A 14,899-nucleotide genomic window follows, 5' to 3' on the forward strand; every position below is an offset into this window, starting at 1 on the left:
GCTCCCAGTTCATCCCAGTGCATCCCAGTCCCTCCCAGTTAATCCCAGTTCATCCCAGTTGAATCCCAGTCCATCCCAGTCCCTCCCAATTAATCCCAGTTCATCCCAGTTGAATCCCAGTCCATCCCAGTCCCTCCCAGTTAATCCCAGTCCGTCCCAGTTCCCTCCCAGTATAACCCAGTTCCTCCCAGTCCCCTCCAATCCTCTCCCAGTCCCTCCCAGTTTATCCCAGTCCCTCCCAGTGACCTTTAAACCCCTCCCAGTCCCTCCCAGTCCCTCCTAGTCCCTCCCAGTAACCCCTAAACCCCTCCCAGTCCCTCCCAGTTCATCCCAGTCCCTCCCAGTATAAACCATAAATCGTAAAACAGCAAATAAAAAATGACAGAAATCCCTGCGCATCACAAGATGGCGGCACCCAGGGCGCTCCGTCCGTACAGCAAAATGGCGGCGCCTTCTCAATACATTCCGTACAGCAAAATGGCGGAGGGGGTATCACGACTTCCGGTCAGCAAAATGGCGGCGCGCACTTTCCGTACAGCAAAATGGCGGCGCCCTGAGCGCACATTCCGTACGGAATTCCCAGTCCCTCCCAGTTTATCCCAGCCCCTCCCAGTGACCTTTAACCCCTTCCCAGTTTATCCCAGTTTATCCCAGTCCATCCCAGTCCAGGCCATGTTCCGCACCGCGCGGCTCGGCGCCGTTTTCGGGGGGTCCCCGCTGAGCTCGGGGGGGTCCCCGAAGGTTCTGGAAGGGAAGGTGGCGCTGGTGACAGCGGGGACCGACGGGTGAGTGCGAAAAAAATAAACCAAAATAACCAAAATTCACCCCAAAATCAACGCGGGAAAAATCAGGGAAAATTCAGATTTTTTACTGTAAAAATCCCACTTAAAATAACACAAAAATGACCAAAATTAACCCAAAATTAACAGAAATTAACTCAGAAAAATTCAAATTATTCCTGCAATGTGAACCCCAAAATCCCTGGAATTTAACCCAAAATACACAGGGAAAATATCAGAAAAAAATCCGATTTTTTTCTGTAAAAATCGCACTGAAAATAACCCAAAAATGACCAAAATTAACCCCAAAATAACACAAAATAATTCAAATTAATTCAAATTATTTCTGATTAATTACTGAAATGTGAACCCCAAAATCCCTGGAATTTAACCCAAAATCCACAGGGAAAATGTCAGAGAAAATTCAGATTTTTTACTGTAAAAATCCCACTGAAAATGACCCAAAAATGACCAAAATTAACCCAAAATTAACAGAAATTAACTCAGAAAAATTCAAATTATTCCTGCAATGTGAACCCCAAAATCCCTGGAATTTAACCCAAAATCAACACGGGAAATATCAGAAAAAAATCAGAATTTTTACTGTAAAAATCCCACTAAAAATGACCCAAAAATGACCAAAATTAACACAAAATCAACACAAATTAACTCTAAATAATTCAAATTATTTCTAATTAATGATTGAAATGTGCGCCCCAAAATCCCTGGAATTTAACCCAAAATATACAGGGAAAATATCAGAAAAAATTCAGATTTTTTACTGTAAAAATCCCCCCAAAAATGACCGAAATTAACACAAAATTAATAGAAATTAACTCAAATTAATCCAAATTATTTCTAATTAATTATTGAAATGTGAACCCCAAAATCCCCGGAATTTAACCCAAAATATACAGGGAAAATATCAGAAAAAATTCAGAATTTTTACTGTAAAAATCGCACTGAAAATAACCCAAAAATGACCAAAATTAACCCCAAAATAACACAAATTAATTAAAATTAATTCAAATTATTTCTGATTAATTATTGAAATGTGAACCCCAAAATCCCTGGAATTTAACCCAAAATATACACGGAAAATATCAGAAAAAAAAATCAGAATTTTTACTGTAAAAATCCCACTGAAAATGGCCAAAATTAACCCCAAATTAACACAAATTAATTCCAAATTAACCCCCAAATTAACCTTTAATTAACATTTAATTAACCCTAATTAATCTTTAATTAACCCCGTAATTAACCAAAAATAAATCCCAGATTAAAGTTTAATTAAATTTTAATTAACCTCAAACTAACCCTTAATTAACCTTTAATTAACCTTTAATTAACTACAAAATTAAGCACTAATTAACCTTTAATTATCCTTTAATTAACCCCAAATTAATCTTTATTTAATCTTAAATTAACCCCTAATTAACCTTTAATTAATCCTAATATTAACCTTTAATTAATCCTAATATTAACCTTTAATTAACTCCTAATTAACCTTTAATTAACCCCAAATTAACCTCTAATTAACCTTTAATTCACTCTTAATTAACCCCTAATTAAACCCCAATTAACCTTTTATTAACTCTTAATTAACCCCAAATTAACACCAAATTAATCTTTAATTAATCTCTAATTAGCCTTTAATTAATCGCTAATTAACCTTTAATTAACTTCTAATTAACCTTTAATTGACCCCCAAATCAATATTTAATTAGCCCCTAATTAACCTGAAAATTAACCTTTAATTAACCTTTAATTAACCCATAAATTAACCCCAAATTAAGCAAAAATTAACCAAAAATTAACCCCTAATTAACCTTTAATTAACCCCTAATTAACCCCAAATTAACTCCAAAATTGTCCCCTAATTAACCTTTAATAAACCTTTAATTAATCTCTAATTAACCCCTAATTAACCCCTAATTAACTCCAAAATTAGCCCCTAATGAACCTTTAATAAATCTTTAATTAAATTCTAATTAACTCATAATTAACCATTAATTAACCTTTAATTAACCCCAAATTAATTCCAAATTTAAACATTAATTAACCTTTATTTAATCCCAAAATTAACCCCTAATTAACCTTTAATTAACCCCTAATTAACCCCAAAATTAACCCCTAATTAACCCCAAAATTATCCCCTAATTAACCTTTAATTAGCCTTTATTTAATCTCTAATTAACCCCTAATTAACCTTTAATAAACCTTTAATAAATCTTTTATCACCCCAAAATTAACCTTTAATTAAACTTTAATTAAGCCCCAAATTAATCCCTAATTAACCGTTAATTAACCCCTAATTAACCCGAAAATTAACCCCAAATTAACCCCTAATTAACCTTGAATTAACCTTAAATTAATCTTTAATTAACCTCCTAATTAATCTCAATATTAACCCAAAATTAATTCAAATTAACCCCCAAATTAACCTTTAATTAACCCCAAAATTAACCCATAATTAACCTTTAATAAACCTCTAATTAATCTCTAATTAACCCCTAATTAACTCCAAAATTCGCCCCTAATGAACCTTTAATAAATCTTTAATTAAATTCTAATTTACTCATAATTAACCTTTAATGAACCTTTAATTAACCCCAAATTAATTCCAAATTTAAACATTAATTAACCTTTATTTAATCCCAAAGTTAACCCCTAATTAACCTTTAATTAACCTTTAATTAACCTTTAATTAACCCCAAAATTAACCCCAAATTAACCCCAAAATTGTCCCCTAATTAACCTTTAATAAGCCTCTAATTAATCTCTAATTAACCCCTAATTAACCTTTAATTAACCTTTAATAAATCTTTTATCACCCCAAAATTAACCTTTAATTAAACTTTAATTAACCCCAAATTAACCTTTAATTAATTTCTAATTAACCTGAAATTAACCCCAAAATTAACTCCTAATTAATCTCTAATTAACATTTAATTAACCTTTATTTAACCTTGATTTAACCCTTAATTAACCTTTAATTAACCCCAAATTAACCCCAAAAAATCCAAAAATTTCCCAAAAATTCCCCCAAAAAATCCCCCCAGGTGTGCCCAGGTGTGTCCCAGGTGTGTCCCAGGGGTGTCCCAGGTGTGTCCCAGGTGTGTCCCAGGTGTGTCCCAGGTGTGCCCAGGTGTGTCCCAGGTGTGCCCAGGTGTGCCCAGGTGTGTCCCAGGTGTGCCCAGGTGTGCCCAGGTGTGCCCAGGTGTGCCCAGGTGTCCCCAGGTGTGCCCAGGTGTGTCCCAGGTGTGCCCAGGTGTGCCCAGGTGTGCCCAGGTGTGTCCCAGGTGTGCCCAGGTGTGCCCAGGTGTGTCCCAGGTGTGTCTCAGGTGTGCCCAGGTGTGCCCAGGTGTGTCCCAGGTGTGCCCAGGTGTGTCCCAGGTGTGTCCCAGGTGTGCCCAGGTGTGCCCAGGTGTGTCCAGGTGTCCCCAGGTGTATCTCAGGTGTATCTCAGGTATCTCAGGTAACCCCAGGTGTCCCCAGGTGTGTCCCAGGTGTATCTCAGGTATCTCAGGTAACCCCAGGTGTCCCCAGGTGTGTCCCAGGTGTCCCCAGGTGTCCCCAGGTGTCCCCAGGTGTCCCAGGTGTCCCCAGGTGTGTCCCAGGTGTCCCCAGGTGTCCCCAGGTGTGCCCAGGTGTCCCCAGGTGTCCCCAGGTGTGCCCAGGTGTATCCCAGGTGTATCTCAGGTGTCCCCCAGGTGTATCTCAGCTGTCCCCAGGTAACCCAGGTGTGCTCAGGTGTGTCTCACGTCTATCTCAGGTGTATTCCAGGTGCCCAGGTGTCCCCAGGTGTGTTCAGGTGTCCCCAGGTGTCCCCAGGTGTCTCAGGTGTCACACAGATGTGTCTCAGGTGTGTCTCAGGTGTATCTCAGATGAGTTCAGGTGTATCTCAGGTAACACCAGGTGTGTCCCAGGTGTGCCCAGGTGTCCCCAGGTGTCCCCAGGTGTGTCCCAGGTGTCCCCAGGTGTATCTCAGGTGTCCCCAGGTGTGTCCCAGGTGTCCCCAGGTATCCCCAGGTGTATCTCAGGTGTGCCCAGGTGTATCTCAGGTGTCCCCAGGTGTGTCCCAGGTGTGTCTCAGGTGTCCCCAGGTGTATCTCAGGTGTCCCCAGGTGTATCTCAGGTGTCCCCAGGTGTGCCCAGGTGTATCTCAGGTGTCCCCAGGTGTCCCCAGGTGTATCTCAGGTGTCCCCAGGTGTCCCCAGGTAACCCAGGTGTGTTCCAGGATCGGTCTGGCCGTGGCCGAGGCGCTGGGCGTGTCCCAGGTGTATCTCAGGTGTGTCCCAGGTATCTCAGGTGTCCCCAGGTAACCCCAGGTGTCCCCAGGTGTATCTCAGGTAACCCCAGGTGTATCTCAGGTGTCCCCAGGTGTATCCCAGGTAACCCCAGGTGTGTCCAGGTGTATCCCAGGTGTGCCCAGGTGTCCCCAGGTGTCCCCAGGTAACTCAGGTGTGTTCCAGGATCGGTTTGGCCGTGGCCGAGGCGCTGGGCGTGGCCCAGGTGTATCCCAGGTAACCCCAGCTGTCCCCAGGTAACCCCAGGTGTGCCCAGGTGTCCCCAGGTGTGCCCAGGTGTGTCCCAGGTGTGTCCCAGGTGTGTCCCAGGTGTCCCCAGGTGTCCCCAGGTGTGCCCAGGTGTGTCCCAGGTGTGCCCCAGGTGTCCCCAGGTATCTCAGGTGTAACTCAGGTGTGTTCCAGGATCGGTTTGGCCGTGGCCGAGGCGCTGGGCGTGTCCCAGGTGTGTCCCAGGTGTGTCCCCAGGTGTGTCCCCAGGTGTGTCCCAGGTGTGTCCCCAGGTGTGTCCCAGGTGTATCTCAGCTGTCCCCAGGTAACCCCAGGTGTGCCCCAGGTAACCCAGGTGTGTTCCAGGATCGGGCTGGCCGTGGCCGAGGCGCTGGGCGTGTCCCAGGTGTGTCCCAGGTGTATCCCAGGTAATCCCAGGTGTGTCTCAGGTATCTCAGGTGTATCTCAGGTGTATCCCAGGTGTCCCCAGGTGTATCTCAGGTGTGTTCATGTATATCTCAGGTGTATCTCAGGTGTAACCCAGGTGTGTTCCAGGATCGGGCTGGCCGTGGCTGAGGCGCTGGGCGTGGCCGGGGCTCAGGTGTGCCCAGGTGTATCCCAGGTAACCCAGGTGTGCCCAGGTGTATCTCAGGTGTCTCAGGTGTCCCCAGGTGTGCCCAGGTGTCCCCAGGTAACCCAGGTGTGTTCAGGTGTATCCCAGGTGTCCCCAGGTGTCCCCAGGTAACTCAGGTGTGTTCCAGGATCGGTTTGGCCGTGGCCGAGGCGCTGGGCGTGTCCCAGGTGTGCCCAGGTGTGCCCAGGTGTATCTCAGGTATCTCAGGTGTGTCCCCAGGTGTCCCCAGGTGTCCCCAGCTGTCCCCAGGTAACACCAGGTGTGTCTCAGGTGTGTTCAGGTGTCCCCAGGTGTATCCCAGGTGTGCCCAGGTAACCCAGGTGTGTTCCAGGATCGGTCTGGCCGTGGCCGAGGCGCTGGGCATGACCCAGGTGTGTCTCAGGTGTCCCCAGGTGTATCTCAGGTGTATCTCAGGTGTATCTCAGGTGTCCCCAGGTGTCCCCAGGTGTCCCCAGGTGTGCCCAGGTGTGTCCCCAGGTGTCCCCAGGTAACCCAGGTGTGTTCCAGGATCGGGCTGGCCGTGGCCGAGGCGCTGGGCGTGGCCGGGGCTCAGGTGTTCCTCAGCTCCCGGCGCCAGCACAACGTGGACAGGGCGGTGGCGCACCTGAGGGGGCGTGGCCTGCAGGTAAATACACCTGGGGGGGCGTGGCCTGCAGGTGAGAACACCTGGGGGGGTCTGGGGTCACCTGAGGGGGGTCTGGGGTCACCTGAGGGGGCGGGGCCTGCAGGTGAGAACACCTGGGGGGTCTTTGGGGTTACCTGGGGGGTTCTGGGCTCACCTGGTGTCACCTGTGCAGGTGAGCGGCGTCACCTGCCACGTGGGACGGGCCGAGGAGCGCGAGAGGATGGTGCAGGCGGTGAGAGCTCACCTGGGCACACCTGGGGGGGAGTGAACACACCTGAGGGGGCTAAACACACCTGGGGACACCTGGGATACACCTGGGATACACCTGGGATACACCTGGGATACACCTGGGGACACCTGGGGGGCAATGGGGGGCACTGGGACACCTGAGACACACCTGGGGATACCTGGGCACACCTGGGGGGGACTGGGGACACCTGGGGACACCTGGGCACACCTGGGATGGATTTTGGCCTCACCTGAGCTCACCTGTCCCCTGTATCTCACCTGTCCAATTTAATCTGTGACTCACCTGTCTAATCTCACCTGTCTCACTTGTGTCTCACCTGTATCTCATGTGCTTCTCACCTGTCTGTTCTCACCTGTCTCACCTGTTCCTCTCATCTGTATCTCACCTGTCCAGTCTCAATGTCACCTGTCTCACCTGTCTCTCACCTGTCTCACCTGTATCTCACTTGTCCAATTTAATCTGTGATTCACCTCTCTGATCTCACCTGTCTCACCTGTCCCAGGTGTATCTCCGCTGTCTCACCTGTCTCACCTGTCCAATCTCACCTGTCCCTTACCTGTCTCAGGTGTGTCTCACCTGTCCAATCTCACCTGTCTCACCTGTCCCCCCTTACTTGTCTCACCTGTCCAATCTCACCTGTCCAATCTCAATCTCACCTGTCCAGTCTCACCTGTCCAATCTCACCTGTCCCTCTCACCTGTCCCTGTGCCTCACCTGTCCCTATCTCACCTGTCTCTCACCTGTCTCAGGTGTGTCTCACCAGTCTCACCTGCCTCTCACCTGTCTCTCACCTGTCCCTGTATCTCACCTGTCCCCTCTCACCTGTCTCATCTGTCTCACCTGTCTCTCACCTGTCCCCTCTCACCTGTCCCCTCTCACCTGTCCAATCTCACCTGTCTCACCTGTATCTCACCTGTCCCAGGTGTCTCTCACCTGTCCAATCTCACCTGTCTCACCTGTATCTCACCTGTCCCAGGTGTCTCTCACCTGTCCAATCTCACCTGTCCCTGTCTCACCTGTCCAATCTCACCTGTCTGATCTCACCTGTCCCAGGTGTCTCTCCCCTGTCTCACCTGTCTCACCTGTCTCTCACCTGTCCCCTCTCACCTGTCCCTGTCACTCCCCTGTCTCACCTGTCCCAGGTGTTTCTCACCTGTCCATCTCTCACCTGTCTCACCTGTCCCTGTCTCTCACCTGTCCCAGGTGTGTCTCACCTCTCTCACCTGTCCCTGTCTCTCACCTGTCCCTGTCTCACCTGTCCCAGGTGTATCTCACCTCTCTCACCTGTCCCTGTCTCTCACCTGTCCCTGTCTCACCTGTCCCAGGTGTATCTCACCTCTCTCACCTGTCCCTGTCTCTCACCTGTCCCTGTATCTCACCTGTCCCTGTATCTCACCTGTCCCTGTCTCTCACCTGTCCCAGGTGTGTCTCACCTGTCCCTGTATCTCACCTGTCCCTGTCTCTCACCTGTCCCCGTCTCTCACCTGTGCAGGCCCTGGACACCTTTGGCGCCATCGACATCCTGGTGTCCAACGCCGCCGTCAATCCCCACCTGGGCCCCGCCCTGGAGGCCGACGAGAGCACCTGGGACAAGGTGAGACAGGACACGCCCACCTGGACACGCCCACCTGACCACGCCCACCTGGACACGCCCACAAAAAAAACTTTAAAAAAAAAATTTAAAATTTTTTTAAAAAGAGGAAAAATTTCTGGAAATTTCCCATAATCCTCTGTGGCCACGCCCCACTGTGACATCACTTCCGCCCCTAATTAGCCACGCCCCCACGGTGACATCATGGCTGTCTGGCCACGCCCACAAAAAAATTTAAAAATTTTAAAAATTTAAAAAATTTCTCAAAATTTTCCCCGAAATTTCCCACAATTCTCTGTGGCCACGCCCCACTGTGACATCACTTCCGGTCCTGGCTGGCCACGCCCCCATGATGACATAATCACAGCCTGGCCACGCCCACAAAAAAATTCAAAAATTTTAAAAAAGAAAAATTTCTTGAAATTTCCCCTGAAATTTCCCATAATCCTCTGTGGTCACGCCCCACTGTGACATCACTTCCGGTCCTGGCTGGCCACGCCCCCATGATGACATCATCACAGTCTGGCCACACCCACAAAAATTAGAAATAAAAAAAAAAAAAAAAAAGAAAAATTCTCTAAAAATTTCTCCTGACATTTCCCACAATCCCCTGCGGCCCCACCATGGCCACGCCCACTATGGCATCACACAATCCGCTGGTTGGCCACGCCCACAGTGACATCATCGCTGCATGGCCACGCCCACAAGAATTTTTTTTTAAAAAAAATAAAAATTTAAAAAACCCTAAAAAAAAATTCCCTGTAATTTCCCACAATCCCTTGTGGCCTCACCTCTGGCCACGCCCACTATGACATCACCCATGCAATCGATTGACCACGCCCACACGGTGACATCAAAATAAAAAAAAATTAAAAATACAAAAAAATTAAAAAATAAAAATCACCCAAATATCCCCACGAATTTCCCACAATCCCTTGCAGCCCCACCCCCCTGGCCACGCCCGCAATGACGTCATTTCTAGCTAGCCACGCCCACAAAAAAAGAAAAAATAAATTAAAAAAAAAAAGAGAAAAAATAAAATTTCCCTCGAATTTCCCACCATGGCCACGCCCACCATGACGTCACCTCAGTTGGCCACGCCCCCTCGTGGTGACGTCATCGCGTTCTGGCCCCGCCCCCTTTCCCAGGTGTTCCAGGTGAACGTGACGGCGGCGGCCATGTTGGTGCGGCTGGTGGTGCCACACATGGAGAGACGGGGGTGAACTGGTTTATACTGGTTTATACTGGGAGGGACTGGGAGGGACTGGGAGGGACTGGGAGGGACTGGGAACAAACTGGGATGGACTGGGAGGGGATTGGGATGGAACTGGGAGGGACTGGGAGGGACTGGGAGGGACTGGGAGGGACTGGGATGGAACTGGGAGGGACTGGGAGGGACTGGGATGGACTGGGAACAAACTGGGATGGACTGGGAGGGGATTGGGATGGAACTGGGAGGGACTGGGATGGAACTGGGAGGGACTGGGAACAAACTGGGATGGACTGGGAGGGACTGGGAGGGACTGGGAGGGACTGGGAGGGACTGGGAACAAACTGGGATGGACTGGGAGGGACTGGGAGGGAACTGGGAGGGACTGGTTTATACTGGGATGGACTGGGATGGACTGGGATGAACTGGGATGGACTGGGATCAAACTGGGAGGGAACTGGGAGGGACTGGGAGGGACTGGGATGGAACTGGGAGGGACTGGGAGGGACTGGGATGGACTGGGAGGGACTGGGAGGGACTGGGATGGACTGGGATGGACTGGGAGGGACTGGGATCAAACTGGGATGAACTGGGAGGGACTGGGATCAAACTGGGAGGGACTGGGATGGACTGGGATGGACTGGGATGGACTGGGTTATACTGGGTGGGACTGGGATCAAACTGGGAGTGACTGGTTTATACTGGGAGGGACTGGGAGGGACTGGGATGGATTTTGTGGTCACTGGTTTGAACTGGGATGAACTGGGATGAACTGGGATGAACTGGGATGAACTGGGAGCCGCCATTGCCTCACCAAGGGGGCGTGGCCGGGTTTGATTGACAGCTCTGGGGGCGGGGCTGGGTTTGACTGACACTGGGGGTGTGGTCAGCGCTAAGCCCCGCCCCCTCTCCCCTTTAGGGGCGGGGCCATCGTGCTGATGTCATCGATCGCGGGATACCGGCCCATGGCGGTGAGACTGGGTTATACTGGTTTATACTGGGAGGGACTGGGATGGACTGGGAGGGACTGGGATGGACTGGGAGGGACTGGGAGGGACTGGGATGGACTGGGATGAACTGGGAAGGGATTTTAGGTCACTGGGACTTACTGGGAATGCGTTTTTCCTTACTGGTTTGTACTGGTTTGGGGTTTTTTGTTACTGGTTTGAAGTGGGATGAACTGGGATGAACTGGGAGTGACTGGGAGGGCCTTTGGGGTCACTGGGATGAAGTTTGGGGTCACTGGGACTTACTGGGAATGTGTTTTTCCTTACTGGTTTGTACTGGTTTGAAGTTTTTTGTTACTGGTTTGGGGTTTTTTGTTACTGGTTTGGGGTTTTTTGTTACTGGTTCATACTGGTTTAGGGTCAGGGGTTACTGGTTTGAACTGGGATGAACTGGGATGGACTGGGATGAACTGGGATGAACTGGGAAGGGATTTTAGGTCACTGGGACTTACTGGGAATTCATTTTTCCTTACTGGGAATTTATTTTTCCTTACTGGTTTGGTGTTTTTTGTTACTGGTTTGGGGTTTTTCCTTACTGGTTCATACTGGTTTGGGGTCAGGGGTTACTGGTTTGAACTGGGATGAACTGGGATGAACTGGGAGGGGCTTTGAGGTCACTGGGATGAAGTTTGGGGTCACTGGGGCTTACTGGGAATGTGTTTTTCCTTACTGGTTTGTACTGGTTTGTTGTTTTTCCTTACTGGTTTGGGGTTTTTCCTTACTGGTTTGTACTGGTTTGGGTTCAGGGGTTACTGGTTTGAACTGGGATGAACTGGGATGAACTGGGATGAACTGGGAAGAGATTTTAGGTCACTGGGACTTACTGGGAATTCATTTTTCCTTACTGGGAATTCATTTTTCCTTACTGGTTTGGGGTTTTTTGTTACTGGTTTGGGGTTTTTCCTTACTGGTTCATACTGGTTTGGGGTCAGGGGTTACTGGGATGAACTGGGAGGGGCTTTAGGGTCACTGGGATGAATTTTGAGGTCACTGGGACTTACTGGGAATGAGTTTTTCCTTACTGGTTTGGTGTTTTTTGTTACTGGTTTGGGGTTTTTTGTTACTGGTTTATACTGGTTTGGGGTCAGGACTTACTGGTTTGAACTGGGATGGACTGGGATGAACTGGGAGAGGTTTAGGGTCACTGGGACTTACTGGAAACGTGTTTTTTCATACTGGTTTGATGTTTTTTGTTACTGGTTTGGGGTTTTTTCTTACTGGTTTGGGGTTTTTCCTTACTGGTTCATACTGGTTCGGTGTTTTTTGTTACTGGTTCATACTGGGATGAACTGGTTTGAACTGGTTTGCCCCCCCAGGGGCTGGGCCCGTACTCTGTCAGCAAATCCGCCCTGCTGGGGCTCGTGGCCGCCCTGAGCCCGGAGCTGCTGCCCCGCGGGATCCGGATCAACGGCGTCGCCCCGGGGCTGATCCAGACCCGCTTCAGCCAGGCTGTGAGGGCGCTGGGGGATACTGGGGGATACTGGTTTATACTGGGAGGGACTGGGAGGGGAGAAACACAAAAAAAATGGGGAAAATTGGTGAAAAAATGGGGAAAAATGGGATTTAAAGGGTTAAAAATGGGATTTAAAGGGTTAAAAATGGGATTTAAAGGGTTAAAATTGGAGGGAAATGGGGATTGGGGTTACTGGTTTGTACTGGTTTATACTGGGAGGGACTGGGAGGGGAGAAACACAAAAAAAATGGGGAAAATCGGGGGAAAAATGGGGGAAAAATGGGATTTAAAGGGTTAAAAATGGGATTTAAAGGGTTAAAATTGGGTTAAAATGGGATTTGGGGTTACTGGTTTGTACTGGTTTGTACTGGTTTGTACTGGGAGGCAACTGGTTTATACTGGGAGGGAACTGGGAGGGACTGGGAGTGAAAATTGGGTGAAAAAAGAGGAAAAAAATGGGGAAAATTGGGTAAAAATTGGGGTTTAAAGGGTTAAAAATGGGGGAAATGGGGATAGGGGTTACTGGTTTGTACTGGTTTGTACTGGGAGGGAACTGAGATGGACTGGGATCAAACTGGGAGGGACTGGGAGGAGAAAAACGGGGAAAAAATGGGATTTAAAGGGTTAAAAATGGGAGTTAAAGGGTTAAAAATGGGGGAAAATGGGGATTGGGGTTACTGGTTTGTACTGGGAGGGACTGGGAGGGAACTGGGAGTTACTGGTTTATACTGGGAGGGGACTGGGATCAAACTGGGAGTGAAAATTGGGTGAAAAAAGAGGAAAAAATGGGAAAAAAGGGTTAAAAATGGGATTTAAAGGGTTAACATTGGGAGTGGAGGGTACTGGTTTGTACTGGTTTGTACTGGTTTGTACTGGTTTGTACTGGGAGGGAGCTGGTTTATACTGGGAGGGAACTGGGATGAACTGGGAGGGGAAAAAATGGGGAAAATTGGGGAAAAAATGGGGAAAAATGGGATTTAAAGGGTTAAAAATGGATTAAAATGGGTTTGGGGTTACTGGTTTGTACTGGTTTGTACTGGGAGGGAACTGGGAGGGACTGGGAGTGAAAATTGGGTGAAAAATGGGGAAAAAATGGGGAAAATTTGGGTTACTGGTCCATACTGGTCCATACTGGTCCATACTGGTCCATACTGGTCCATACTGGTCCGCACTGGTCCATACTGGTCCATACTGGTTTGTACTGGTCCGTACTGGTCCGTACTGGTCCGTACTGGTCTGTACTGGTCCATACTGGTCCATACTGGTCCGTACTGGTCTGTACTGGTCCATACTGGTTTATACTGGTTTATACTGGTCCGTACTGGTTTGCAGCTGTGGCAGGACGAGGCCGTGCGGGATCGGGCGCTGCAGGAACTGGGAGTGCAGAGGTGAGATCCCAGTATGGACCAGTACAAACCAGTAACGCCCAGAGCCCCTCCCAGTCCATCCCAGTCCATCCCAGTTCCATCCCAGTCCATCCCAGTATAAACCAGTAACTCCCAAAGCTCTGCCAGTCCATCCCAGTCACTCCCAGTTTGTTCCCAGTCCATCCCAGTTCCTTCTCAGTTCCCTCCCAGTATAAACCAGTAACTCCCAGTTCATCCCAGTCCCTCCCAGTCCCTCCCAGTCTATCCCAGTCCGTCCCAGTTTGATCCCAGTTCCTCCCAGTCCCTCCCAGTTTGATCCCAGGCCGTTCCCAGTCCCTCCCAGTATAACCCAGTATAACCCAGTTCCCTCCCAGTCCCTCCCTGTCCCCCCCACTCCATTCCCAGTATATCCCAGTATAACCAGTTCCCTCCCAGTATAACCAGTTCCCTCCCCAGTCCCTCCCAGTTTGATCCCAGTCTCTCCCAGTCCCTCCCAGTCCGTTCCCAGTATAACCAGTTCCCTCCCAGTCGCTCCCAGTCCATCCCAGTTTGTTCCCAGTCCCTCCCAGTTCCCCCCAGTCCATTCCCAGTCCATCCCAGTATATCCCAGTATAACCAGTGTATATTCCCAGGCTGGGCACGCCCCCCGAGGTGGGCGGGGCCGTGCTGTTCCTGGTCTCCCGCAGTCCGTTCCCAGTATATCCCAGTATATCCCAGTCCCCCCCAGTCGGTTCCCAGTCCCCCCCAGTCCATCCCAGTCCCTCCCAGTCCCTCCCAGTATATCCCAGTATAACCAGTGTATATCCCCAGGCTGGGCACACCCCCCGAGGTGGGCGGGGCCGTGCTGTTCCTGGTCTCTCCCAGTCCATCCCAGTATATCCCAGTATAACCAGTATCCGTTCCCAGGCTGGGCACGCCCCCCGAGGTGGGCGGGGCCGTGCTGTTCCTGGTCTCCCCCAGTCCCTCCCAGTATATCCCAGTCTAACCAGTATCCCCCCCAGGCTGGGCACGCCCCCCGAGGTGGGCGGGGCCGTGCTGTTCCTGGTCTCCCCCCTCGGCTCCTTCGTGGCCGGGCAGACCCTGCTGGTGGCCGGGGGGGCCCTGGCCCGCCTCTGACCACGCCCACCGCCTCGGATATGCTAATTTATGCTAATGAGACGGAGGAGAAACGATTCCGCGCAGCTCTGACCACGCCCGCTGTGTTAAATATGCAAATTTATGTAAATGAGAAACAGAATAAAGGGCTTATGGTGGCTCTGGCCACGCCCACCATTCGGACATGACCACGCCCACCAAGCGGACATGCAAATTTATGCTAATGAGATGGAGGATAAATGATTCTGTGCCGTTCTGACCACGCTAGTTGTGTGAAATATGCAAATTTATGCAAATGAGAGACGCAATAATGGTTTGACAGTGGTTCTGACAACACCCACCAATCGGATATGACCCCGCCCACCTCAGTG

The 14,899-nt window shown here is 49.5% G+C and overlaps 1 protein-coding gene across 2 annotated transcripts; it reads left to right on the forward strand.

Moving 5' to 3' along the window:
* Window positions 1-499: 499 nt before the first annotated feature.
* LOC117010134 (dehydrogenase/reductase SDR family member 4-like) lies at window positions 500-14,634 on the forward strand. Of its 2 annotated transcripts, none has more exons than XM_033084384.1 (9): window positions 500-785; window positions 6,438-6,555; window positions 6,728-6,787; window positions 8,298-8,399; window positions 9,545-9,615; window positions 10,526-10,577; window positions 11,930-12,064; window positions 13,399-13,454; window positions 14,435-14,634. In XM_033084384.1, the coding sequence occupies exons 1-9, from the start codon at window positions 514-516 to the stop codon at window positions 14,547-14,549; spliced, it is 981 nt and encodes a 326-aa protein (XP_032940275.1). In that variant the 5' UTR covers window positions 500-513; the 3' UTR covers window positions 14,550-14,634. The 2 variants fall into 2 exon arrangements, with proteins under 2 accessions (XP_032940275.1, XP_032940276.1); XM_033084385.1 differs by lacking the exon at window positions 14,435-14,634 and adding an exon at window positions 14,340-14,427.
* Window positions 14,635-14,899: the final 265 nt, after the last annotated feature.

The sequence above is a fragment of the Catharus ustulatus genome, chromosome 38 (genome assembly GCF_009819885.2).
Source record: "Catharus ustulatus isolate bCatUst1 chromosome 38, bCatUst1.pri.v2, whole genome shotgun sequence".
In the NCBI taxonomy this organism is placed as follows: domain Eukaryota; kingdom Metazoa; phylum Chordata; class Aves; order Passeriformes; family Turdidae; genus Catharus; species Catharus ustulatus.

Excerpts from the sequence above, each read along its gene's own strand:
- LOC117010134 (XM_033084384.1), top strand. The coding sequence starts at position 514 with ATGGCGGCGCGCACTTTCCGTACAGCAAAATGGCGGCGCCCTGAGCGC. Across the intron at positions 8,400-9,544 it reads ACGAGAGCACCTGGGACAAG|GTGTTCCAGGTGAACGTGAC; the intron begins GTGAGACAGGAC and ends CCCCTTTCCCAG. Across the intron at positions 9,616-10,525 it reads CCACACATGGAGAGACGGGG|GGGCGGGGCCATCGTGCTGA; the intron begins GTGAACTGGTTT and ends TCTCCCCTTTAG.